This window comes from Trachurus trachurus, assembly GCF_905171665.1.
Source record: "Trachurus trachurus genome assembly, chromosome: 1".
Lineage (NCBI taxonomy): Eukaryota > Metazoa > Chordata > Actinopteri > Carangiformes > Carangidae > Trachurus > Trachurus trachurus.
The window spans coordinates 35,035,436-35,063,062 of record NC_139891.1 but is presented as its reverse complement, the minus strand read 5'-3'; the positions used below and the strand labels follow the sequence as shown (position 1 = coordinate 35,063,062).

The 27,627-nt window shown below is 42.9% G+C and overlaps 1 protein-coding gene across 1 annotated transcript in view; it reads right to left on the bottom strand.

The window, feature by feature from the left end:
• Positions 1-289: 289 nt before the first annotated feature.
• The window catches only part of LOC310989256 (uncharacterized protein), a gene marked incomplete at its 5' end in the record, with an annotated part of 58,694 nt that continues 31,356 nt past the window's right edge, over positions 290-27,627 (bottom strand). The window contains 7 exons of the mRNA XM_083976254.1: positions 290-991; positions 1,079-1,125; positions 1,260-1,433; positions 3,053-3,226; positions 3,606-3,779; positions 3,867-4,040; positions 4,157-4,330. Coding sequence (XP_083832380.1) covers positions 438-991; positions 1,079-1,125; positions 1,260-1,433; positions 3,053-3,226; positions 3,606-3,779; positions 3,867-4,040; positions 4,157-4,330 — 1,471 coding nt within the window. The 3' untranslated portion in view covers positions 290-437. The remainder of the gene's footprint in view (positions 992-1,078; positions 1,126-1,259; positions 1,434-3,052; positions 3,227-3,605; positions 3,780-3,866; positions 4,041-4,156; positions 4,331-27,627) is intronic.

Below are 27,627 nucleotides of genomic sequence, written 5' to 3'. Positions count from 1 at the left end.
TCACATTCACATTAGACATATAAGTTTACAGCATTTCTAATTATTGTTCTTTTCAGACCTCATTACTTGAGGGAAGTTGTGTGGGATGTTGACTAATCACAGATACTGTAGGTGGTTATTACACGCTTAGGAGAGGCGCTAAAAAGCACTACTCAGTCGTTTGCATTCTACCAGCTCAACATTAGATGAGAGTAATTTTCATAAATTTCATCTTTAACATTTGAAATATTGATTCCTCAGACACTTTGTTTGTCTCGATTTAGATCTGAGCTTCTTCCGTCTACTCGTCTTCCACAGAGCTCTTCAGACTGCAGTTCATCTGATCATGGACTCATATATCCAACGTCATTTGTCACATGCACAGATTTGTGCTGCTTTGTATTCGGGAGCAGCTACATTATGACGTAGAGAGGTGTTTGTGTACATTCTGGTCTTTCTTACAGTGAACACAGGGACACTGAAGAATCTCGCAGCGTAAACCTGAACCCTGGGTACAGAGGTTCAGTGAAGGTGGTGTTGAAGGTGTGGAGGTGGATCAGTTGTTCTTCAGAGAGGACTCTGTAGAAGGACAGAGTCCCAGCAGGACAGTCCACATACACTCCTACTCTGTTGGCGAGCAAGGGGGTGAAGAGGGAGGAGAAGTGGGTATTGCGGATTGTCGTTTTATTGTGATGGGCAGAGAAACCATCACTGTCGGTGTAGATCAGACTCCAGGATTGATCATTGCGTCCAAACACACAGTCGTTCCCGTCTCCTTTCCTTTTGATTCCCCTGTAGGCCACTGACAGATAAATCCTCCGTGTTAACTCCACCTCCCAGTAGCAACGTCCGGTCAGAGCCTCTCTGCACATCAGCTGAGGCCACAGGTCGAACCTGTCGGGGTGATCAGGATACGGCTGCTCCTTCGCCACCACCATCCCCGTCCTGTTGTTGTCGGACAGCCTGAGGTTCCTGTGAACTGTGTTCGTGTCCAGAGTCAGTTCACAGGCGTCTGATGGAGAGAACACAACACAGCTCATGCAAACTAAGAGTTGCCTGCAGATACACAAGGTTTTTATTTAAACAAGGACACACTCACATTTCCTCAGACCAGGTTTCAGCCTCTGTTCTCCACCCTGCTCCAGCCTGGAGGAGGAAACAGGGTCAGAATGAACCTTCAGAAGAATCCAGAGCCTTCACTCTGACCAACATGATCACAACCTACAACTTCAGTGCTCAAACATATGTCTTCATTTCAACACATCCGTGTTTGTTCCTACCTGAGTCTCTCCAGTCTCCAGTCTGGATCGTCCAGTCCAGCAGACAGCAGCTTCTCTCCTGAGGCTCCTGGATGGTTGTAGCTCAGGTCCAGCTCTCTCAGATGGGAGGGGTTGGCGCTCAGAGCTGAGGCCAGAGAAGCACAGCCTTCCTCTGTGACCAGACATCCTGACAACCTGCAGAGACACACACAGATCCTGTTTATAAGAGTACTGTTTTGTTGGTGTGAATTTGTCCATTGGAATAAATAGTCATCAAACAAAGAAGAAGTTGTCTCCTGACCTGAGAGTCTCCAGTTTGCAGTGTGGACTCTTCAGTCTAGCAGAGAGCAGCTTCACTCCTGCGTCTTGCAGGTCGTTGTTACTCAGGTCCAGTTCTGTCAGACTAGAGGACTGGGAGCTGAGGACTAAGGACAGAGCTTCACCACATTTCTCTGTGAGTCTGGTTTGATCCAACCTGATACAGAAAAAGTGACATGATTTGAATTTATTGTCTAAGGGTGTATTCACACCTGTTTAGTGCGCACCCTGGTGCGCACCAAATGTTAAAATGATACATTGTTTCATTTTTCAGTTAGTGCGGTTGCGTTCACACCTGCTTTTTATCACTCGGGACCAAACTTGGAGAACGTCACGTCTCCATGACTACCGGTTGGAATCTGGAAGCGCTGATTGATAACACTTTCATGATGGAGACTCCAGTAGGGCCGGTTGTTAGTAGCTCTGGTCATTTATTTCTATATTGTTTGCATGTATAACTCTGTTTGGTACTTCCGGCTGGTTTCCGGTTGCGTTCACCCAGCTCGGTCCCGTTAGTTCCCGGTTAAACGTTAAACACGGACCTCCGCTGCTCGGTAATCAGCTGCTCCGCGGACCCGAGGGACGGACCCGCCGACCTGAGCGGACTCAGCGGACACGCACCGACCGGCTGCTCCGCTGCTGCTGCTTCGTTTGTGGGGACAGAGCTCCGCAGCACCGGAGCACCGAGTGGTCTCCCCGCTGCGTTAACCCGTTGTCAGTGACTACGCCTGACTACCCTTTTAGCTCAAACTTGTTGAGTTCGCCTGGCAGTTGGCTCGCACCAGAGTGCGGTTGCTTTCACACCTAAACTAGTGCGCACCAGAGTTCGGCTGGAGCCGAACCGAGACCACCTCCTCAGGCCGCACTAGTTTTGGTGCGCATTAGAGTGCGATTTGCTTTCACACTGACCCAAACTGGACCAAATTTAGTGCGCATCAGATTTAGTGCGCACTAACACTGCAGGTGTGAATACACCCTAAGAATAGTACGACAAAGTTCAGCATTCCATTATCAATTCCACTTGGGCTAGACTCAGCAAATTACTGAAAACGCAGTGTAAAGAAGAAATGGGTGCACATTATTTGTGATGAATAAGTTGATGATGTGATGGTGATGATGATTATTAGTATTTAAATGTATTTATCTATTCTTTTTTAATTTCTTCATTTCATAATGTCTATTGTGTCCTGTCTCTCCCTGATTATATTTAGGATTTGGATTATGATGTACGTAGCTGCTATATTGGTAGGATGATCCCTCCTTGTTGCTGTTGTTTTTGCATAAACTGAATTTCTTTACTTTGTGATGTCACCGATGTGATTATTAGAAGAAGAAAAAAAGTAATAAATAAAGCAAATAATTTAAGGGAATAACTTCAAATGTCTTGTTTCATCTGTAGGAAATCTGGTGACACCAGAGTGTCAAGACTGCTTAGTTTACTCAGCTGGGCCATTTTAAAAATGTCTCTGAACAAAAGCATTAAAGTCTGTTCTGACCTGAGAGTCTCCAGTTTACAGTGTGGACTCTTCAGTCCAGCAGAGAGCAGCTTCACTCCTGAGTCCTGCAGGTTGTTGTTACTCAGGTCCAGTTCTGTCAGACTTGAGGACTCAGAGCTGAGGACTGATGAAACATCCTCACAACAGTCCTCTGTGAGTCTGTTTTGATTCAAACTAATGAAAACAATAGAAAATAAAAACAATCAAGGATTAATGGTATTTATCATCCAGAGGATGTACATACTACTAATCTGTCTGTGGTCAAAATCTAAGATCACTTAAAAATCTTCGCTTTGTGTCGAGTGAACTGAAGGGTCGGCACTTCACAGTCATTAGCTCTACATGTGGTGAGCGATGAGTGGAAACTATCAGGCTGTCCTAGCACCATGATTCTTTGGTGTGAAGAGTCAGACCGCCTCCCCTTAGCTTACTGGCTAATGAAGCTACTCTGTCGGCCTGATGTCCTCACGTTACATTGAGAAGCTCTCCACAGTTTTGTTTGTTGATGAGGGAGTGAACATTTACTAGCAAAAGCATTTAAGTCTGTCCTGACCTGAGAGTCTCCAGTTTACAGTGTGGACTTTTCAGTCCAGCAGAGAGCAGCTTCAGTCCTGAGTCCAGCAAATCGTTGTTACTCAGGTCCAGTTCAGTTAGACTAGAGGACTGGGAGCTGAGGACTGAGGACAGATCTTCACAGCATTTGTCTACGAGTCTGGTTTGATTCAACCTAATAAAAATAAACACATTTCTTTTATTGACTTTATGTTTTACTTCATTATCCCAGATATGTTAAATGTCAGGTCACTGATCTGACCTGAGAGTCTCCAGTCTACAGTGTGGACTTCTCAGTCCAGCAGAGAGCAGCCTCACTCCTGAACCTCTCAGGTCGTTGAAACTCAGGTCCATTTCAGTCAGACTAGAGGACTGGGAGCTGAGGACTGATGAGAGCTCCTGACAGCATGTCTCTGTGAGTCCAGTTTGATTCAGCCTGAAAAATACAAATACTTCATTTTGTTTACTTTAAAGTTACGAATATGTTCAGTATCAACAACAAAGCAAAAACAAGAAGAATACATTTCTATCAGATGGTTAAAGTCATCTGACCTGAGAGTCTCCAGTCCACAGTGTGGACTCTTCAGTCCAGCAAACAGCAGCTTCACTCCTGAGTCCTGCAGGTTGTTGTTACTCAGGTCCAGTTCTGTCAGACCAGAGGACTGGGAGCTGAGGACTGATGACAGAGCTTCACAGCTTCTCTTTGAGAGGTTACAGCTGCTCAGGCTGAAGGAGGTATAACATGATAAGGACACTAACATGATTCAAACTGCTGTGTGAGTAACACATTGCTATAACAATCATGCATTAGGGTCTGCTGTGACAGGAACAGTACTTGAATGTACTTACTGGTGCTACCTGGACACATCTGTGATGAACCTGGGGCCATAGGCTGAACCCAGGTTGACATAAAGTAAATATGATCTATACTATTACAACTTATAAAACACATCTATATATTTTACATAAATTAATTTCAACCTTGATAAACTAATTAATAATCTTATCAGTTGACAGCTCAGCCCCTCTCTTCACCCGAGTGCCCAAGACATACAACCGGAGGTCAGATGACATGACTATGTGGCAAGGTGAAGAGGTTGAACCCACACCTCCCGGGTAAGAGTCATGTGCGCTTGCCAGTCACCCAAAGGGACATTCCCTTGGCCAAGTAGCCAGGGCGCATGATCAATTGGAGGCATAGTGACAGGACCTGTCAACTGTCACAACTAGTGTTGCTACACTTACAGAGCTTTGTTGGAGGCTTTGACCACTGGCATCAGCCTCAGAAGAGCCTCCTCTGAAGCAGAGTATTTCTTCAGGTCAAATACGTCCAGATCTTCTCCAGATGACAGTAAGATGAAGACCAGAGCCGACCATTGAGCAGGAGACAGTTTATCTGTGGAGAGATGTCCTGATCTCAGGGACTGTTGGATCTCCTCCACTAGAGAACGATCACCTAGTTCATTCAGACAGTGGAACAGGTTGATGCTTCTCTCTGGAGACAGGTTCTCACTGATCTTCTTCTTGATGAACTTGACTGTCTCCTGGTTGGTGCGTGTCCGTGATGTTCTTTGTTTTTTCGCCAGATCTCGTAGGAGACTCTGATTGGTTGGCAGCGACAGGCCCAGGAGGAAACGGAGAAACAGGTCCAGGTGTCCATTCGGACTCTCCAGAGCCTTGTTGATAGCAAACTCATGGACTTTGGTCACGGATGTTTTGCTGAACATCATTTTCACGTGTTCACCACACGATTGTCCGAGCTCAGACATCACATTCTTGTTTCTGTTCAGGAGCGTCATCTCTACGTAGAGAGCTGCCAGAAACTCTTGAACACTCAGATGGATGAAGCTGAACATCTTGTCTTCCTCATTTCTCCTCCCACGTTCCTCTTTAAAGATCTCTGTGAAGACCCCTGAGCACACTGATGCTCCACTCACATCAATGCCACTCTCTCTTAGGTCTGTCTCATAGAAGATCAGGTTGCCCTTTCCCAACTCATGGAAAGCAAGTTTTGCTAATGACCTAATGTACTTCATACATTTCTTCTGGTCATACCTCTCTTTCGTCTGATGAATCTGAAACAACAGGAACTCTGTGTACATCTCAGTCAGGGTCTTGGGCAGCTCTCCTCCCTCTCTGGTCTTCATCACTTCCTCCAGAACTGTAGCAGTGATCCAGCAGAAGACTGGGATGTGGCACATGATGTGGAGGCTTCGTGATGTCTTGATGTGGGAGACAATCTTTCTGGCCTCCTCATCTCTGAACTTCTTCATGAAGTACTCCTCCTTCTGTGGGTCAGTGAACCCTCTGACCTCTGTCACCATGTCCACAAAGTCAGAATGGATCTGATTGGCCGCTGCTGGCCGTGTGGTTATCCAGAGACGAGCAGAGGGAAGCAGGTTCCTCTTGATCAGGTTGGTCAGCAGCACGTCCACTGAGGTGGACTCTGTTACGTCAAAGTCTGGCTCTTGGATTTTACTGGTGGAGCAGTCCAGTTGAAGGCGGCTTTCATCCAGTCCGTCCAAAATAAACAGGAGTTTGAATTTGCTCTTGTCGTAGTTGGTGTTTCCTGACGACTGCAGAGTTGTAAAGATGTGATTGAGAGCTTCTTGTTTGATGTCTCTGGTCTCTCTGATACATTCATGAATGAGCCCTGCCAAACTAAACGTTTCTTTCTTCCGTAGATTTAATTGGCGGAACGTGAATGGGAAGATGAGGTGCACATCCTGATTGGCTCTCCCTTCAGCCACATCCAACACAAACTTGCGGACAAGAAATGTTTTGCCGATTCCAGCAATTCCATTGGTCAGCACTGTTTTTACGGGCCTATACCCTCCAGTGGGGCATTTGAACATGTCGCTGGGTAAAACTGGGTTTTCCATCTGTGGTAGTTTGTCAGCCATCTCAATGAGTCTGACCTCGTGCTGTGTGTTGATGTGTGTGTCGCCACCGGCTGTGATGTACAACTCTGTGTAGACGTCGTCCAGACGTTGCTCATCCTTCTTCTGCGCCCACCCCTCCCGTGCACACATGAATTTATCCTGAAGGTTTGACCGAAGCAGCTGTTGGTAATAAGACACGGGCCGTGGTTCTGGTACTGGCACTATCACATCTGTGTGAACAAAATGAAGGAATTGCAAATTGCAAAAATCATTTACCCAAGAACATGACAAATACTTCCTCATTTCATCATACTGCATTGTGTGATGTCACATGTCACTGCTTATTGTGTCACTCGTTTACTCATAAAATCCTCATTTTTTTTCAGAATATTTTGAATTTGTCTCAATTGTATGACATAAATACAACAGTTCTTAAAGCCAACACTTGTTTTAAACACGTAAAATCCAAGGCAGATTATTAAATGTGTTTTCAATTTAACCTGGTTGCATAAAATTGCGCATAAAATTGGTCTCAGAAAAGAAAAGTACAGCCATGAATTCAGAAAAAAACATGAATTTAGCTACAAAAACTCACAATGCAGTGACACTGGAGTGAGCTAAGCTAACTAGCCATTGTAATGACATCACACTGTCACATAGACAGTGAACTAAAAGAAACTGTAGACAGAAACTTTACCTTCAGTCTGAGACGACGGCTGTCTGCTCTGTCCAACATCACCGACAGTCACTGAGACACACACACAGACAGTTACAACCACATTAGACTTAAAGGGACAACGAGGAGTTTCTATTCGGTTATAAAAAAGTCTCACGTTAATGTGGATGAATCTCCGCTACCCACACTTGTTAATGGGCCCATTTTCGATAAATATATCGTTCTGTCTCTATCGTTATTTTGTTATTATTAGTGGTGGCGGAGATGCTGGTCGAGCCGACCAGCGTTTTTTACTTTCGGTTTCGCAACGAGTCATGAGAATAACGCAGCTGAATCGCCGTTTATGGTCGGAACTCCGACGGTATATGAACCTCTTTGAACCTCTGACTTTAATTCTTGATGAATGAAAACATGAGTCCGTCTTGCGCCGGTCAAAAGAATTTTACGGTGCGTGCGGAGGCTCATAAATGTAGTGTGAAAACGCTTCGCTTTTCCAAAACTCCTCGTTGTCCCTTTAAAACTTTGTATAATGTTAGTAACTTGTTCAAGTTTTTATTAAAAAAAACCTGTCAGTGTTTTGTGTTTATGGTGGTATCATTTCATTTGATTAATTGACTGTAGCTGCATCACCTTGTTCTTTTCTAGACACAGTTATTGACATGTGAGTTTAAAACTACAACATATTGATTGACGGGGTTATTTAGACATATTTAAATTACAGTGAAAATTCCAACCTTCTATGTTACAACCTTATGTGATGTATTTACTTTACCGTAAATGTAAAGCTTCAGGAAGTAGAGATCATGACCAACCTTCTCCTTCTGAGCTGATGTCTGACAGACTCTGCACCAGATCCTTTCTGTTGATCTTCTCTAAAACCTTCTTCATCACCTCCAGAACTCCATGACATCCACAGGTCTGCACCATCAGATCCACTGTGTCCCGTCGCTCCGCCCTCTCCAGCTTGGACGCTTTGATGGTGTGGTAACCCTCCAGGACGTCGGGCTGCTGCAGGTACCATTTGAAGTCCTTGAATTCCCCGTCTCTTAAATCCTCCAGGGTCTTCAAGAGTTCCTCCGCCAGCATGGTGCCGCCCTGGTACAATCAGGAAGTGGTGTCAACCTGCTCTGAGGGCTGGACTTAACAGGCTTTTGAATGGGTCAGTGGTTTGAAAGCAAAATAAACATCAGCCCAATGTACGCCTGGGTCCTCAGACTAAAGAGAGCCATCTTTGTTTCAATTCATACACACAACAACAAGGCCCTGCACAGTTATGTTTGGTTTTTAAAATAAAGCCTGTGCAGCGATCTACACAAGCAATTCAACAAAACATCAAACATTAAATAATCTATCCAATCACTGTGAACACATTACACTCAGAACAAGATATCAAATATCGGTGGTGCTCCAAGAAAAGTCAGAGCCACCAAAGCCATTGAGGTTGTTCCAGAGTATGAATGTCTGACAGTCTGTCCACAAGTTGTTGATATGAAAATAAGACTAAAAACAACAGCTTTACCCTTAAGAAGTTGCTTTGATTCAGCTGCTTTCAGTTGAGACCTGCTTGGTATAAAATAAACAGACCACAAAGCCCACATCACATGACAGCAGTAGCTACACGATGAGCTGATGAATAAAATAAAAAAGACTCTTACCCTGACCCCAATGATTTGGAGAATATCAGCGGCTGCCGATAATGTCGGTTCAGCTGCTACATTTGAATCAGTTACAGGAAATGAGGAAAGATATGAAGTTCCTACTTCAGCTTGTTCAGGTTCCTCTTTTCATGAGAGTTCCTGAAAACAGACACGTGACATCAATACAACTGCAGGTTCAAGGTTCAAGAACATCTTTATTACCCCTGAGGAACAATTTGTTTAACACCCAGCAATTATGTTTTATCTCTGTGTTCAGGAAACTCTTATTGTCTGTTTACACATAGCAAACCTGCACCTAATGTGATTTTTTAATTTATTAATTTAGAGGATAGTGCACATTAATGGACATTGCTGTAAATGTGCCAGTGTTAGCTAACACATGTGGTCTTTCAGATTCACTTCTTGAGTATGGGCAGTATGAGTACAACTAAATGGCCCCCCAGGGGGATAATAAAGTCTTCTACTACTACTACAGCTGTACTTAAAGTAGAAGAAAGTGATATATTTGTGTTAATATAAGTCTTAAATAGTTATATCTTCCCACAGCAATCACTTACATAGAGTGTTTGGACCGAAACACGGGTCTGTCAGTCACTCTGCTCTGCTCTGAGCCGAGGAGAAAACTTTTCTTGTATCCTACAGTTTTTATCCAATGAGGAGAGAGAACGGCATGCAGGGCTGTGTGTTCAGCCAAGGGACGCCGTGAATGTGGTGACGTAGGGACGAGGACTGTTATGGTCCGTTCAAGGAAACTCGTAACTCGTGTTTTTCCGACCTGTGAAGTCGTACCAGTTCGATCTGGTACGAGTTCACGGGTCTGAAGTTACGAGTGGCCGTTATAGTGACTTTCACAGGTAAAACAGGTCGGAAAAACACGAGTGGGTTGCCTGGAACGCTACAAAATCGTAAGTTGTGACTTGAAGCTGTAATTTACGGTTTCAAAAGCCTGCCTGGAACGCAGCATTAGCCAAAACGACCGGAGCGCTTACAGATGTTACTGGTTCAAAATTGCGGGGTTTTTCCTGCACTGCAGGATCGCGTGATCGCGTGACTTTTCACCACAACTGTTTTCCTCTAGGTGGCAGCACCGTACTAAATACTGCTCAGACGTTTTGGGGACAATGCTGACAGCCTGATAGCCGCGATTAGGAGTGGCGCTGTTCATGATACAGAATACAAGAGGATGAAAGGAGAACTAGCTGCAGACAGTAAATAATATAGTAGCCTAGTTTTTCAATGACAAAATGTAACGACGGCAGCTACAGTAGACTATAGCCCACGTCTCACTCTCTTTTTTCGGTCATCTGTCTCGTCATCTCCAAAATGTGTTTTTAAAATGAGCCAACTACAGTAGGTGTGCAGTAGTGCCGCAGATTTCTCACTCCGCACCTTGTTTGAGAGTGCAGCTGGATGATTTCTTGTGAATGAACGGGTCTGTGTCACTTTGGGGCTGGGCGATAAAACATAGGATAAATAACTTTCCCTCGATAGAAGACGCGGCCGATACAAAGTCGTTTCATTCATCCATTTTTTGACAGACAACACAAACAGCCAGTGATAATGAGAGTGGTGACACCGTCAGCCATGCAGCCGGCCTGGACTTTTTATTTTTGATTATGAAGGATCATCTGCGCAAGGCAAAGATGATAGCATCAACAAAACACGGCGTAACACACGCGGCTGTATGGGACAGGCTTTTATTTAATTCAGAACAAACCGCTTAGCAAAAATGGAAAATATAGTCTATAATAATTAATTGATCTGTTGTTTGGCCACTGTTTGAAAATAACCCGAATTATGAGCAAATAATCTGATCCAGAACAGCAGTCATAATCAGACTTCTTCTAAATAAACCTAAACATTAAATAACTGGGTCAGGTCGGACCATGGGGTTATTTTTTCTCTTCTTCTTCACAGGAGAGACTCTGCCCTTTATACATGTGCGTTCAGATTAACAATAAGACAAGCCATGGTTGAGTTTATTGAGTTTTAGCTGCTCAATCTCATTGTTTCAAAGAAAAGGGATTGATTTTTATAACGAAATGAAACGAAAACAATATTATATTGATACATTGTTGTAAAAAAAAATCCAAAAGAAACGAAAATGAACTAAAGAAAATAACTTTCACACACACACATTAAAACAGTGCGATTGGTTGAAAGCTGATAATTAGCCATGTGCTTATAAGCTGATTGGCCGAAACCAAGAACAAAGCCGCGTGAATGGCCAATCGCCATGTGTTAACATTTCCATATTCCGCACATTCTGTGACAAACTGTAAACTGTTTTCTTGTCTGTAACAACATCTATTGCACGTCTGTCCGTCCTGGGTGAGGGATCCCTCCTCTGTTGCTCACCCTGAGGTTTCTCCTGTTTTTCCCTGTTAAAAGGGTTTCCATGGAGTTTTTCCTCAGTCGATGTGAGGGTCTAAGGACAGAGGATGTTGCTACGATGCCATGTAAAGCCCTTTGAGACAAACTGTTTGTAAAAACGGGCTATACAAATAAAATTGCCTTGCCTTGCCTTGCCTTAACGGCCGACATGTAAATCAGCTGTTTCGATGGGCGTTATATGAATAGAGATGTTAATGTGGTACTTAGACCCTCACATCGACTGAGGAAAAACTCCATGGAAACCCTTTTAACAGGGAAAAACAGGAGAAACCTCAGGGTGAGCAACAGAGGAGGGATCCCTCACCCAGGACGGACAGACGTGCAATAGATGTTGTTACAGACAAGAAAACAGTTTACAGTTTGTCACAGAATGTGCGGAATATGGAAATGTTAACACATGGCGATTGGCCATTCACGCGGCTTTGTTCTTGGTTTCGGCCAATCAGCTTATAAGCACATGGCTAATTATCAGCTTTCAACCAATCGCACTGTTTTAATGTGTGTGTGTGAAAGTTATTTTCTTTAGTTCATTTTCGTTTCTTTTGGATTTTTTTTTACAACAATGTATCAATATAATATTGTTTTCGTTTCATTTCGTTATAAAAATCAATCCCTTTTCTTTGAAACAATGAGATTGAGCAGCTAAAACTCAATAAACTCAACCATGGCTTGTCTTATTGTTAATCTGAACGCACATGTATAAAGGGCAGAGTCTCTCCTGTGAAGAAGAAGAGAAAAAATAACCCCATGGTCCGACCTGACCCAGTTATTTAATGTTTAGGTTTATTTAGAAGAAGTCTGATTATGACTGCTGTTCTGGATCAGATTATTTGCTCATAATTCGGGTTATTTTCAAACAGTGGCCAAACAACAGATCAATTAATTATTATAGACTATATTTTCCATTTTTGCTAAGCGGTTTGTTCTGAATTAAATAAAAGCCTGTCCCATACAGCCGCGTGTGTTACGCCGTGTTTTGTTGATGCTATCATCTTTGCCTTGCGCAGATGATCCTTCATAATTAAAAATAAAAAGTCCAGGCCGGCTGCATGGCTGACGGTGTCACTTTGTATCGGCCGCGTCTTCTATCGAGGGAAAGTTATTTATCCTATGTTTTATCGCCCAGCCCCAAAGTGACACAGACCCGTTCATTCACAAGAAATCATCCAGCTGCACTCTCAAACAAGGTGCGGAGTGAGAAATCTGCGGCACTACTGCACAGTACTGTAGTTGGCTCATTTTAAAAACACATTTTGGAGATGACGAGACAGATGACCGAAAAAAGAGAGTGAGACGTGGGCTATAGTCTACTGTAGCTGCCGTCGTTACATTTTGTCATTGAAAAACTAGGCTACTATATTATTTACTGTCTGCAGCTAGTTCTCCTTTCATCCTCTTGTATTCTGTATCATGAACAGCGCCACTCCTAATCGCGGCGATATGTGATACATAATCATCAAGTCATAAAGCAAGACAGGCTTTATCATATTACAATAGTTTCTGTGATTTAGGCAGTGTATACAGTAGTTAGTTCTAGTTTAATAGCCTAGAGTTTAAGCTGTGGATTACTGCACAGATCACTGAGTCATCCGCCTGTCGTCCTCCGTTCTCACAGATGCCACCTGGCGGTTGTTTTGGCACATTGAGGCTTTTCATTAAAACCTCTTGTCTCGCCAAAGAAAAAAAATGCATGAGTCTTGTGCCGTCTCGCGTGGACCACGCGTGAAGTCCGCAAATTTGAACCAGTAACATCTGTACTTCTGCTTTAAGTGTCAGTGGTTTTAAAGGTGTACAGAAAAGAAAATTGAATTTGAGCCCACTCTGGATCATAAAATTAATGTAATAACTCATCTTTCAGACGATGTAGGTCAAACTTTGTGCAAAATTCTATTTTTGAGTAAATCCGGGATGAAAGTGTGTATTTTAGTGTAGTTTTTTTTTCGCATTGGATAATGCAGGCGCACGGATTATACGTCAGCCTGTACACGATTCACCAGCCACTGATATTGGATCCGTAATCCGTCATTCAAACGTCTGAGACACGCACACACACAAGGAGCTCGGTCTCGCCCCAAGCTTTGAATATCCCGCCCGCTCGATAACGACCAATCAAATTCGTTTTCCTCACTCGGGTAAACTCGTGTTGCAGCTCGTGACAACTCGGCGCGACAAACAGGACAAACGGCCATTTCTGTACACCTTTAAAGGGACAAATATAACAGCAGATTAGGCCTACTAGTGGGTGAATTTCGACTGTTGGGTTCAGAAACTAAACCGAAGTTACCAGTGTTGAAGTAGGCCTTGAAACTCTAATCCAAGTTGACACCACAGGTTATTGAAAAGCACTTTGAACACAGTATATCTTTAAATCTGAACTCTCCAAATCCAGTCTCTTCTCCTCTGTGTTGCTGTGCTTATGTTACGAAGTGTATGTTTGTGTAGTCTTATCTGTCATGAACGCGTTTGGGTTGCAGTGCCACCGAGATGAGAGCTGGGACACCGGGCGGGAGGTTCTGATGTTGCAAGGTTGGTTTTCAACCAAGAGACAGCAGAGGACAGCAGAGTTTTTGTTTAGAATGTTTTTGTTTAGAATGTTTTTGTTTAGAATGTAGCATTGTATGTAGCAACTCAATAATGTGATTGTTTTCTCAAATAACAGTGAAAATGGAAGTCAGACATGTACTGTACTTCCTCATTCACAAATTCTCATTTAAGCCTTGTGCCACTGCTGCTCCAGTAGATGGAGCACATCACTCACTATATCTGAACAGGGCTGAGGAGTTGCGGTTGGTATTGCATTAATGGGATACTATAGAAGCTATAGTCATTGATAGTTCATGGTTGAACTGAACTGACTGAAATCATTTAAAGACTGTACTTTTTTCTGAATGAGTCAAAAGGCCTTTGTCAATTCTTATTTTCACCTGTGTAAGTGCATACAGGTCCATTAACCTAAGACCTGTTATTAATGTTAAATCCGAAACAGTAATATGCATAACTTACAGGGATTTAAACAAAGTGACGACTGAGAAACAACAACAAATGCATGCAAAATGTCATGAACTGGACACCCCGGTTCACCTTTAACCCAGCACCAGATGTGTACAGTGTGTGAAGACCATGTGCTCTCATCTTAAACCCCTCAGAGCTGAAATGCGACCAAGGCCAATGAACCCTAACCGATGATGAGCCTGCTGCGGAACATTTGAAAAGAGACGACTTTCCTGTAGTCCCTGCAGGTTTGGGGTGCAGCGTAAAATTAGAAACTTAACCACTGACTCGTTTTCAGGTTTTAAATGCTTAAAAGTACCACATAATTTTTTTTTATTGCATCAAGGCTTTTTGATTTTGTGAGGAACCTCTATTTAAAGGTACAATATATAAGAAATCTAAAGCAACTGGCTGTAAAATCATCTTTAAATATGTCACAGAGACTCAGGAATAATGTTCATATAACATACTAAACTAACCAACAACAATAGTAGTACAGCCAGAATATTCGCATTAATTTTTTTAAATGTATGTGTATGTAACAATAACTTGCAGATCACCTGAGTGATGTGAACTCCTCTCGTAGTTACTGGGAGTCAGAGCAATAAAACAGGTTGTTGATGAATATTTACCTTTTTACTCTGCTTTGAGACTGACTGTGAGTGAGCAGAGCAGGTTAGTGCTTCGCTGGAGTGTGAGGGGTAGGGGAGGGGAAACAATGCGCTGCTGTCTTTTTAATTTGACTGCAGCAACAATTTTGGCCAAATTCTTACATATCGCTCCTCAATCTGCAACGGAACATGTCCCAGAGTGGGACAATCTCGTTTTTGTGTAGACACTCATTTTGTGAAAAGATGACATGTACAGTATGGACGTCATGTAACAACAACAACAACGGCCGATTAAAGTATCATATCTATAATACTGAATTTGATAAGTGTCTGTTGTATTGTCCCACACAACAATGCATTGTAATGTAGGCCTAGTTCTCATTGGGATGAGTCCAAGTAATTTCACATATTTGAACTTTTTTTTTTTTTTTAGTAATGCAATAGTTACTTTTCCTGAGAATTAGTTGCCTTTATAATGCAGTAACTCGGTTACTTTTTGGGGAAAGTAACAAGTAACTATAACTAACTTCTTTTTAAAAGTAATGTGCCCAGCACTGATAAGGACACAGTGTAGTTTCTTATTCTCAAAGAATCAGTCCCTGTCCCACTGGCCAAAATACCCGTTTAAACCCGCTAACAATTGGCTTCTGACGGCAGTGGGAAAGGCTCACTGACCCGTGTCGACCTGTGTCAAACGACTCGGCAATCATTGCAGGTTTTAATCAGCTCGCCTCCGATCAGCTTGCAGTGGGAACGATACAGCGCCAACCCCCTAATTTACATGACGTTGTGGCAGTCACAACTCATATAAGATGCTCTGCTCACACTCAACATGGCACAGTTTAGTTTATTTATTTCATCCATTTATCGAGCATAAAAACAAAATAAAACTCGTAAAAAAAGACAATACTGTAACTCTAGAATGAAAGGTGGCAGAAAGAAGCAAACTTATATTGTCTACCCCTTGTTACAAAAAATTATTTCACAAGTTAGATAATATACATTCAAGCAAAGAAGAAATGGGACTAGAAGAAGAAAAACATCAACAAACAATATCTACAACAAAAAGTGGCATAAAATAAGTTGAAGTAATGGCTGCAGCCCATGTAAATTTCTAGGTATGAAGCGTTGACATGCTGCATGCAGTACACACACATATAAATTCACCATCACATGCGCATATATACACACATTAAAGCAGTACTTAAGAACTTTCAGTTTTGGTTGAGTTTGGCGGCACCAGTGGCCCAAAGCGGTAGTGTTTTACCTGAAGGAAGACTCCATTCCCCATGAGCACCAGCGCATAGCGCCGTAAACATCCTGATGTCCCGGTGCATGGAAATTAACAGAAGACGTCTAAACTAAGTTTCTGTTACCAGCAGATCATTTCTCAGTAAACACACATACACAATCCGACGGAAAGGTGCCGCATTGCTGCTCCCTCCTCGTCGTGACTCGCGAAAGTGAAAGTGAAACTTGTGTTATGTTCTTTCATATCAGTTTAGTTCTGAATCTCAGTTTGTTAAATATCTCTGTTTGTTTTAAGTTAATGACTTTCTCTTTTTTCAAATTTTTTTCTGAATGTTAGTTGGCAATATTTTTTTTTGTGGCGGCTTGCCTGCTGGAGATCTGATTTTTTTGGCCTGTGGAAAAAGAGCCCAATGCTGACTGTAAACGGGTTGACCCGTGTTTAAAAAACCTGTGTAAACCTGCTAACTTTAGCAGGAAATCGGCACACTTTGGGTTTAATTAGCACTTTGGTGTTTACTACATAACTCCATACGTGTTCTTTCATAGTTTTGATGTCTTCAGTTGAATCTACAATGTAGAAAGTCATGAAACTAAAGAAAAAACATTGAATGAGAAGGTATGTCCAACCTTAGAACCATATGCTCACTGTTATACTGTTTACTGTACCTTTAAGAGGAGAAAACAGAAAACAACAAAACTAAAGAAATAGATACATAAAACAAGAATTTACAGGATAAAAAACCCAACCGACAATCATATAAAAAGACAAATGAGGACAAAATAAAATGTAAAATAGGTGAACTAAAGGCCTTTTAATAAAGGTTTAAACGTTGTCAGTGTGCTACTTAACCCTAGGATGGGGACAGCTCTCCATTCCGACACACCGCTGTTCCGAACCCCCCCTGCAGCTGTCCATGGTGCTGCTGAACCGGCTGACGTTGTTTACACTGCGTTGCGGCTTGTCTGTGAAACTTGCGCTGCTCAGGGACTGCAGATCTGTCCCACTTGCTTTCTCCCCCACTCCATTGGGGGAGATCTCCCACAGAGTAAAAGAAATACACTTTTTTTTCTCTCCCCTACTCCACTCGAGCGTGGCTGAACCTGGCTTGAGCCCACATCACGGGCGCGAGCCTGTTGCAGCCGCCGCTCCTGTCCTGCTGGCAGCAGACTGGGGGAGAAAAATAAATAAATTTCGCTTTGGTTGGGTTCAGGCAATGAAGAAAGCAGTTGGTTAAGTTTAGTAAAAAGACCAGGTAGAGACTAGGGATGTCCCGATACCACTTTTTCACTTCCGAAAATATCGGCCGATACCGATATTGATCCGATATTAGGGGTGGTGAAAAAAATCTTTTACTATATTTTTCAAATTGTAATACAAAGAAGAGTCCTCCTGCTACTGGCTGACAGGTTGCCACTGTCATGTTCTTCTATGGGACAGACAGTAGTGAGCTTACTTTTGAACTGTAAAATATTAAAAAATAAACCTTATTTACAACTGTTATTGAATTACTGTATATGTACATCAATGTCAAACAAAAGGCAAAATCTTCTTGCTTAAAGGTTTTATTTGTCACTCCAAATTGAAGATTAGCCTGCCCTACAGTAAAAATGGCCCACATAAAATAAAAAGAGGAGTAAAGCAATATATTAAGCAGCAATATTTAAGCATCAAAGATGTTCAATCAAACCCACATAGTTTGAAAAAACGTTCAAAACACACAGCCAGTGTCAAAACTAAGCATAAAGTCCGCTAGCTTAATGCTAACATATAATGTAAAAACCCATAGACGGGCTACCAGAAATTAGCATTGTTAATTTAATTCTGGCTTTAGCGCTGTTAACACGGCACAACATGTGGACCAGCTGGTCTTCCTCAATAAGAAATCTGACCACTGACCCCGTCGGTAGTTAATTTGAACTGTAGCAATATAGCGCATTACCGTTTATTAGTGGGCAAGCGCGACCTGTCCATGCACCCGTGTCTGTGTGTGTGTGTGTGTAAACGTACGTGTGTGTGTGTATAAACGTACGTGTGTGTGTGTAGTCTACGTGCCACACGCGGCCGACATCACTTCTCCTTGCTACAATTGCACCATGGATGAATCGCACACATGCTGTTGTTGTTGTGATCATGTGATCTCTGCATGCTGGAGCCGGCCGCTCTTCTTCTTTGGCGGCCGGCGCACCAACATTAAGGTGCATTACCGCCACCTACTGTGTTGGAGTGTGAACGAGAGTCACCTATTCATATGGGACAGAAGTGCTGGAGCAGAATAATGGACTGCTTTTATCGGAGCGTTTATATCGGAGAGTTTAGATGCAGTCCGATATAATCCGATATTCGTTTTTTTGGCTGATATCGGACAAATATCCGATATCAATATCGGATCGGGACATCCCTAGTAGAGACTAAACAGGCCAGAAGCATAATCCCTTTCCGCTATTCGATGAATGGAAATCTATTTTCGGAAAGGGGGGGTGTAACCCCCTAGGACCACATGAAGACTGTTTGGGGGTAGTGATGGCAAAGGGCTTTCCCCCTCAACCAGAGGAGCCTATGCACCTAAGTTTGTCCTTACACATAAGACCGTTTGCTCAACACAGACACTGAGGAACCAGGACCCAACTCAAATCCAGGGTAGACAGGTTCAGTGAAGGTGGCGTCGAAGGTGCGGATTAAGATCCCTTTGTCAGAAGAGACTCTGTAGAAGGACAGAAAGCCAGCATGACAGTCTACATATACTCCTATTCTGTTAGAGACAGAGGAGGAGGAGGAGGAGGGGGAGGAGGAAGAGGGGGGAGGGACGTCTGTTTTGATATTCTTGTGCCAGAAGGAGTAACCATAGCCATCAGGGCAGAAGAAACTCCAGGACTGATCATTTCGTCCAAACCTGCAGACAGCAGCATCTCTCCTCCAGTCTCTGGAAGCCAGTGCTATAGAAATGGTTCCTGTGTATTCAACTTCCCAGTAACAGCGACCAGTCAGACCAGTTCTACACATCACTGGATAGTATCCATCATGTGGCCCCTCTGTCATTGATTTCACAGTCATGTTGTCAGACCGTTGGAAGTTTCTGTCAGTGGAATTTATGTCCAGTGAGAGGTCCACAGCATCTGATGGAAAGAACAAGACAAAACAATCTTATATAGTTATGAATGAATAATGGAAGCCCAAACCGATAACTGATAAAATAAAAAAGTCTGTAAAATAACTAATAATTAGGGAAGACGGCATCACATTTTTTGTAGTAGTGATAGTGATACTGTTCATGGCATATTTACAATGCAGATGTGGGCATGGTGAGAGAGACTGGGGTAAATCACAGGCGACATTGACTTTGTTTGCACGGCTAAATCGAGCCATCCTCATAGCTATTCTATTCTATCTCATATAGAGGGTATGAGTTTACATCATGTTCCCCTGGGACACGCCCCTTGCGTTCGGACTGAGTGGCAAAACAAACCTCCCTCAACGTGGTGAAAGATAGAGGTGGACACAGCGAAACCTGATAAAATATGTAGTATCAAAACAAGTTGAGGTCAGAAGGACTCGACAATGATCCGTACCAGCTCCCCAAAACCACCTGGTCCACGGACACTGACATGTTGCCAGAAATCATTGAATCATTTCAAAATGAATTTATTCAACCAGCCATTAGACTTAAACAGAAACCAAATCTAACTGGTCCCTCCTCCTACAGCATCTACATGTACTATATACAGTCACTGTTTACGTTGTGTGTTATTCAATCCTGTAACACACACAGTGTGACCGTGGTACCGGCAGGGTGACAGAAATGTTCATTGTTAATGTACAGAGGGAAGAAATTACAGCTGTTACTTTCGTCCCGAAAGTGACTCCCGACACTTAAACCTGACTTGCTTCTATACTGAAAAACTGACAAGTCAAACTTAAGGATGTGTTAGAGGACTAATTCATCTGTCTAACCATCAGAACTATGACACCTGAAACTGTAAACACAGCTGATATATTGAAAAAAAAATTACCGCTCGAGTGAATTTACTTTCCGTCATTGAAAACAGGTTCTTGAATGTAACTCGTCAAAGTAAGACGTATCCTCGTGATTTTTTGCAGTTTTGTTAGGTCATGCTGCTGTACATGCTGACAAAGTTAGACATGTCAGACTTGTATGGGCTCGGAGAAAATCGCCCCGATACTACAATCCTAAACAATCCCTCTAAATAACATGGCCTATTTTTTAAAATTGCATTTCCTATTATAAAATATCCGCAATTAATGATTCATGTTGGCATTCTAATTAAAATTTACCGTAGTTTAAAAGGTACTTTATTTGTCACATATACAGCTAGTACAGTGAAATTCTTTCTCTGCATTTAACCCATCCCTGAGGAGCAGTGGGCAGCCACGGTGCAGCGCCCGGGGACCAACTCCAGATTATGAGCCAGTGCCTTTGGTCAAGGGCACTGACTGGAGGATCAGGTGGCATGTTTTTAGTGGTGGGGGAAACCGGAGCACCCGGAGGAAACCCACGCAGACACGGGGAGAACATGCAAACTCCACACAGAAAGGAACGTGACGTTGCTTGTGACGTTGATAAAAACTACAGTGAGTAGCTGTTAACGAAATTATTATGCCTCTTTTTTAAAATTATACTATAACTGCCTTACTTTCATTTTATAATTCCACACTTACAGCGACGAAGATCTGTCAGGATCTGCTCTGTAGGTTCCAACCTGGAAGAAAATTTATGTCAGTATCAAAACAAAAAATAAAACAAACTAGAGATTCAATTTTTTCCCTCCCGATACCAATTCTAATACTTTTGCCATGGGTACTGATACTAGTGTGTTATTAAAAAAAAAAAAATATTTTATATTTTACCCATGTGTATACTATATACTACTACGCCTGCATGAATGTGATATAATTATTATTGTTTTAAGGCCTGGTTCAGGTTAAACCTATTGTAAAACATAAATGGACCACTCCAGTTCAACTGTAGCCACTAACGGAGCTAACTGGTAAACAGATGCACGTGGTATCGGTGGCTGCCTGGGGTCTCATTTATAAAACTGTATGTAGGATTGTTACTAAAAGTGTACGTATGCCCAAAAGCCAAGTTTTGCATGCGCCAAAAAATATTCAGATTTATAAAACCATGCACACGCACACTTGTAAGCAAACTTCCCATTTATAAATCACAGTGCCAAACCACCACATAAATGCGATCTGCATGTAACCTATGCTACCTATTTTGTTATCTATCGGTCCTCTGTCTTTATGGACTTTTTATGTTAATTGTTGTATTGTTTGGGGACTACGGATGAAATTTAGCAGCAGTGCTAAGCCTGGTGTATTTACAGTGAATACTCATGATTCTCTCGTGTTTCTGTGTTTGACTTCCTGCCCGGCTTGACACGATTGCGCCACGGGGACCGCCCCCTCTCCTCCAAAATTTCAGCCAGGTGCGAGTCTGATGCAGCCGCGGCGCTCCTGCTGAAAAATAAATGTCCTTGCTCTGTGCTTTGGTTGGGTTTAGGCAATGTAGAAAGGAGTTGGTTAAGTTTAGTAAAAAGATCAGGTAGAGGCCAAGAGAGTCTCTGCTAATGTGCAGCTCCTCCGGGAGTCGAACCCTGATCTCACGCATCGGAGGCGGATGCTTTAACCACTGTGCTACCAAAGCGTTCGCTGCAATTTGCTGCAACACGTGTACCCAGTCCTTAAAGGGATAGTAGCATTTTTTAAAAGTGGGGTTGTATGATCTACAAATAGCCCCTAAGTACTTTAATTGCAGTAGAAGACTCTCTGCACTCCTCCCGTTAGCAACGCCAGCCCATAATAGCCCTGCCCAGAGATTTACAACATACAATGTTGTGAACAGACCCAAAGAAACGGCCTATTTTCGCGGCCTAAAAGAGGTTCTACGTGAAAAAAATACAGTTTTTATTTGGACCTAACCAACTCACGTATCCCTCCGGCCCAGGGTTAGCACCCGCCGATCAGCAGTTGGTTAGCTCCAAATAAAAACTGCGTTTTTCCTGCACTTTGCACTTTGCGCCGGCATTCCGAAACATTAAAGTAAACGTTTGGAATGGCGGCCCTTCGGAATGGCACCCTAGAACTAGGGATGCAAATTATCGAGTAATTCATTAATCGATAGTTGATAGACCTTATCGATCGATGATCGATTAATTGATAAGCGGCGATTTTCCTGAGAACCTAAATTTAAGGGGAAAATTTAAGATCAACATTCCTTATGGACTTTACACTAGTATTTGTTAATTTATTTTAAGAGCACAGCACAATGAAAATGTTTAAGTAGCACGTTATTTGGGACAGAGAGCTCTGAGGTTGAAGTCCTATCATAATGAGATGAGATGAGAGACACCGCTGCGTTTCCATTACAGATTTTCGCAAAATAAAAGCGATATTTCTGAAACTTCGAAAAAGTGCAATTGCCATTTGCGGGTGTTTCCATTGAAAGGTATTTTGCGAATGAGCCGTAATGCGTCTTGCGTTTCTATGGTGATGGCACAGCGATCTCAGCTGCCGACAGCTGTTGCTGTTATTGTTATTAACATTGACAAAAACAGCGCTTGATTGCTGAAAGGCAAAGCCCGTGTGGCGCTGGCAGCGGCCACAGATAAGGACGCACTCACACGGGCCAGTTGTTCTGTACCGTACTGAAGCTCTAATGCCCCCCCTCCCTCCCTCCCTCTCTCCCCCGCTGGCCCGCACTCACACCACCTCCAACCCAAGCTGCTCAAGCACGGCTGCCTCCGTTGATACAGAGGGATTATTTGTTTACCAACACGGCGGATGTGCGCTTTAACCTGACTGCAGAAAGAACGGAGCCTTTTAACACCAGCGGTGATGAGGTGCTGACAACAATATGGGTGGTTGTGTCCACACACCCGTACTGGTTTATGTGACTTAAGGTGACATTTCGGCGCAGGAGGAGTGGGAGTGTGGATGCGAGCCAAATTTCCTTCAACCATGCACGGAAAAGGGGAATGATAGGAAAGGGTTTTCTAATTTAATGAGAAACAATGCCCAGGTCAGCAATGCATGACAATAAACATGTGGTTAATTTGTCCCCTCAAGTTACATAAACCAACACAGCGTGGACACACGCACTGTTCTCCGCGGCACCGCAACGAGCGCTTTTTTTTTCTTTTCTTTTTAAAAAAAAATTAAGCTCCGGTAGCGAGCGGCTAAACTAAGGAAGGATAGGCTACTGTAAACCAGCGCGGATCCGGTGTGTTTATCAAAGCTTGTTCGCCGTGCTCAGGCACCGGGTCGGTTTGAGCTGCGGTCAGGCTGCATTACAACTCCTCAGGCAGCTCCGTGTCGGCGGCTTTTTGGCTCGTTACTCACCGGTCGTCTGTGTGTTAGCGATGGTACAGCCTGAGTCCCGTATAGCTACAACAGGTAACAGTGTTGTCTCTTTTCACCTCCTCTCCCTCTCTCCCTTGTGAGCTGCACTGCGCAGCGCTGCACACGTTTACACAGAGATCCGCTACATTATGTCGGCTTTGCTTGTTTACATTTCACAGTAAAACTCCCATTGAAAAGGAACGATTAATTGCAAGTAATTTAATTTAATCGATTAAATTCTTATCGACAATTAATCGATAGTCGATTAATTGTTTGCATCCCTACCTAGAACAGGATGCTTTATCCCATGGAGTCGCGCTGTCCACTCCTCCTGCGCTCCGGAAGTGGACGGTACTATGGAGAGACAGTGGTGATTAAATATAGAGAAGGAATTTTGCTTTTGAGTTTGAGTTGAATTAAATCATTCAGGTAACATGGATCAAACGCATGATACGGGTTGAAATTAAATGTGTGAATGCGATCATAAAAACAGAATTGTTCTTCTCGCACTACATTTCTACGATGTGACTTCACTTCACCGCCACACCATCTGTGTCGCCAATTCCCAACTCTAAAATAAACACGAGACAGACTATACTAGATATTTTCGTGAGTTGACTATGGAAATCATGCAATATATTGCAATTCAGAATTTGAATCAACTAACAGCCCTACTTTATAGGTGCTAAATATAAAATGGATTACACGGCATTTATATAACACTCATAACACTGCAATGACTTATTTCACCTGGGATCTGGACACTGCTCTCCAGCAGGGAGCAGCTTAATTCTTGGATCCTCTTTGATTCTCAGACTGAGTGCCTGGGCTTGACAGCGTCTCTTGGAGTCACACCGCCTGAAGAAGAGTTAGTGATGAATAATAACACTGTGTTGCTGTTTCCAAATATCAATCATATATCAAGTTCTGGCAGGCCACGACGTCAAGCTCCAAATCAGCATCAACAGCGTAGCTGTAAACACCGAGCTGATCACCTGATGGCTCAGCTGACTCCCCGTGCCCGCTCCCTATTGGGAAATTGCATTCAGAGTGTGCTATTTAAACTGCTAGCCCAACATCACCTCCCTTGCTGCTGCTTCCTCTGCTGGCTTTTTTTGCAACCCACCTCCACCCCAGCTCCTCCTGTCATCTGTCGTGAACCTTATCATTGTATCTTGTTGGCTGCTCTGCTCTGTCTGGGTTTTCTTTGCTGCTGCGCTCCCTGCTTATGCCGTTCATGATGGCTCATGAAGGGCAGGAAGGTGCTATTCCTGCCTCGGGCTTTACCATGCCGCCAAATGAAACTAGTGCAAGTAAGTAAAGATTATTTTGACAAAGTGGTCCTGACTTAAAGGGATAGTTCACTCAAAATTGAAATTTCAAGGGCTGGGAGAAGTTTCAGAGTCCTCCGTGCCTTCTCTGAGTTACAGAGACGGTTGCAAATGGATACCAACTTTCTTCGTTGTAACAAAAAGACACACCAAAAAACATCCAAATACCTCCATAGTGCTCGTACGTAATGTCCGTCTTGTATTGAAGCCCCGAAATGCGAAATTGTCCCGAAAAAAATTTAATAAGTCTATATTTCAAGCTTGTTTGCACCGGAAGCTCCTCTTCCTGGTCCGTCCAAATCTTGCGAGATTTGAGCCGGCGTCAGTAATCGCAATGACGCCGGCGCAAAGCATTTCGGGGCTTCAGTACAAGACGGACATTACATACGAGCAGCATGGAGGTGTTTGGATGTTTTTTGGTGTGTCTTTTTGTTACGAAGACAGTTGGTATCCATTTGCAACCGTTATATGGACATGCACTGCTACGCCGAGACCCCCTGTAACTCAGAGAAGCCACGGAGGACTCTGAAACTTCTCCCAGCCCTTAGTCCACATGAGGGGGAGTAGATAATGAGTGAAATTAGAATTTTGGGTGAACTATCCTTTTAAGTACATTTCTGCAGAGGTGGGTAGTAACACGCTACATTTACTCCGTTACATTTACTTGAGTAACTTTTTGGATAAATTGTACTTCTAAGAGTAGTTTCAATGCAGCATACTTGTTTACTTTTACTTGAGTATATTTCTTCAGAAGAGGCAGTACTTTTACTCCGTTACATTGAGCTTCATTCCGGTCGCTACTCGCTACTTTTTCTTATTGATCCAATGTGCGATCTGTCTGTTTATGTTTTAATGGAGATACTTCCAAGCCTCTGTCACATGACTGCGTTTCACCAATCAGATGTAGCCACTTGCGACGTTTGCCTCTGTGTAACCAATCAGACAGAGCCAGGCAGTCACATGACCGCACACAAAATCTCCGCGGTAAACAGGGCGGCCACTCCGCCTCAAATTTGAGAAACTGCGGCTAGTAAATGATTAGGATGACGTCAGCCCTAGTATATTGTGGATAATGTACAATTTTGGGCTACTCTACCCACCTCTGCATTTCTGTCTACTTAAGCAGGTATCCGAGTGTGATACCTCATTAAATGGAACCTATTATGCTCATTTCAGGTCCTTTTAATGTTGTTATGATGCGATGTAAGGCCCTTTGAGACAAACTGTTTGTAAAAATGGGCTATATGAATAAAATTGCCTTGCCTTGCCTTGCCTTACAGCGGGACAACTTACGTTACATACATATAATTAACTTAAAGCAGAAGTAAGTGATATATTTGTGTTAATATAAGTCTTAAATAGTTATATCTTCCGACAGCAATCACTTACATAGAGTGTTTGGACTGAAACACGGGTCTCTCAGTCACTCTGCTCTGCTCTGAGCCGAAGAGAAAACATTTATCGTATCCTACAGTTTTTATCCAATGAGGAGAGAGAACGGCATGCAGGGCTGTGTGTGCAGCCAAGGAACGCCGTGAATGTGGCAACGTAGCGACGAGGACTGTTATGGTGCGTTCAAGGAAACTCGTATTTTTCCGACCGTGAAGTGGTACCAGTTCGATCTGGTACGAGTTCACCGGTCGGAAGTTACGAGTGGCCGTTATAGTGACTTTCACCGGTAAAACAGGTCGGAAAAACACGAGTGGGTTGCCTGAAACGCTACAAAGTCGTAAGTTGTGACTTGAAGCTGTAATTTACGATTTCAAAAGCCTGCCTGGAACGCAGCATTAGCGAAAACGACCGGACCACTTACTTCTGCTTTAAAGCAATACTTACCTTTCTGGAACTTTTGCACATTTCTTTGTCTAAGTTAAAATGCTATTAATAATCTGATGATACATTAAAATGTAAGAGAAACCCAACAGGGTTAAAAACTCATCATTTTTTCATTCTCATATAATTCTGAGAAAAGTCTGACCAATAATATTATTCGGTCCGATTAATAAGATTTGACGAGCGACCGAACCTACTTAATATGTAATCACTTTGTGCACCCCTCTCCTCCTCTCCCCCCTCCCGACCAGGAAGAACGCTTATTGACAGAGCAGAGTAGCAGGACACAGAGAGCAGAGGAGACTAGAGTCACAACACACACTAGAAAGAAGGTTTTTGGAAATAAATAGTTTTTTAAAAGACCAATAACTGCAGCCGCAGCTGGTCGCGGAGTTTCATGTCTGATATTGTCAGGGCTCTCAAGTTTTGAAGTGAGTTCAGAGTGAGATTTTACCAGCGGCAGCGGGGATTTGGTTGAAGTGGGGATGAATGTCTGACAAATGACGCATAAATTAATTCAAACAAAAATATTTATGATTTATGACTGGAATAAGTTAACCAGGGGCGCCATGCAACCCAAAAATTGGAGGGGGCACAGTGAATGTTGATGTGCTATCGCGTGCGCAGCGCGCACAAAAATTTTTTGGAGGATGCCCTCAAATCACTTATTTTGGACACTTATACAGGACTCTACACTAGTATTTGTTAGTTTATTTTTAGAGCACAGCACAATGAAAAATGTTTAAGTAACATGTTATTTAACCTTTAAATAATGTTGAGGGTCCAATGTGACCCATTTTTACATTTAGGAACAGTAAAAACACCCTTATTTTCCTCTGACTTTAAGTTGAACTTGTTCTTGACCAACACAATATTTGATACATACAGATTAAATGGTCTTTCCTGCCACTACACTATGATGATAGTAGCATAAACTGATTTGTTGAACTCAGCCTGATGTAAACATTAATAAAACTCACAGCTCCATGTTGTCTCTGTGTGATGTTCAGGGACAGGTCAGGACAGTCTGAAGACA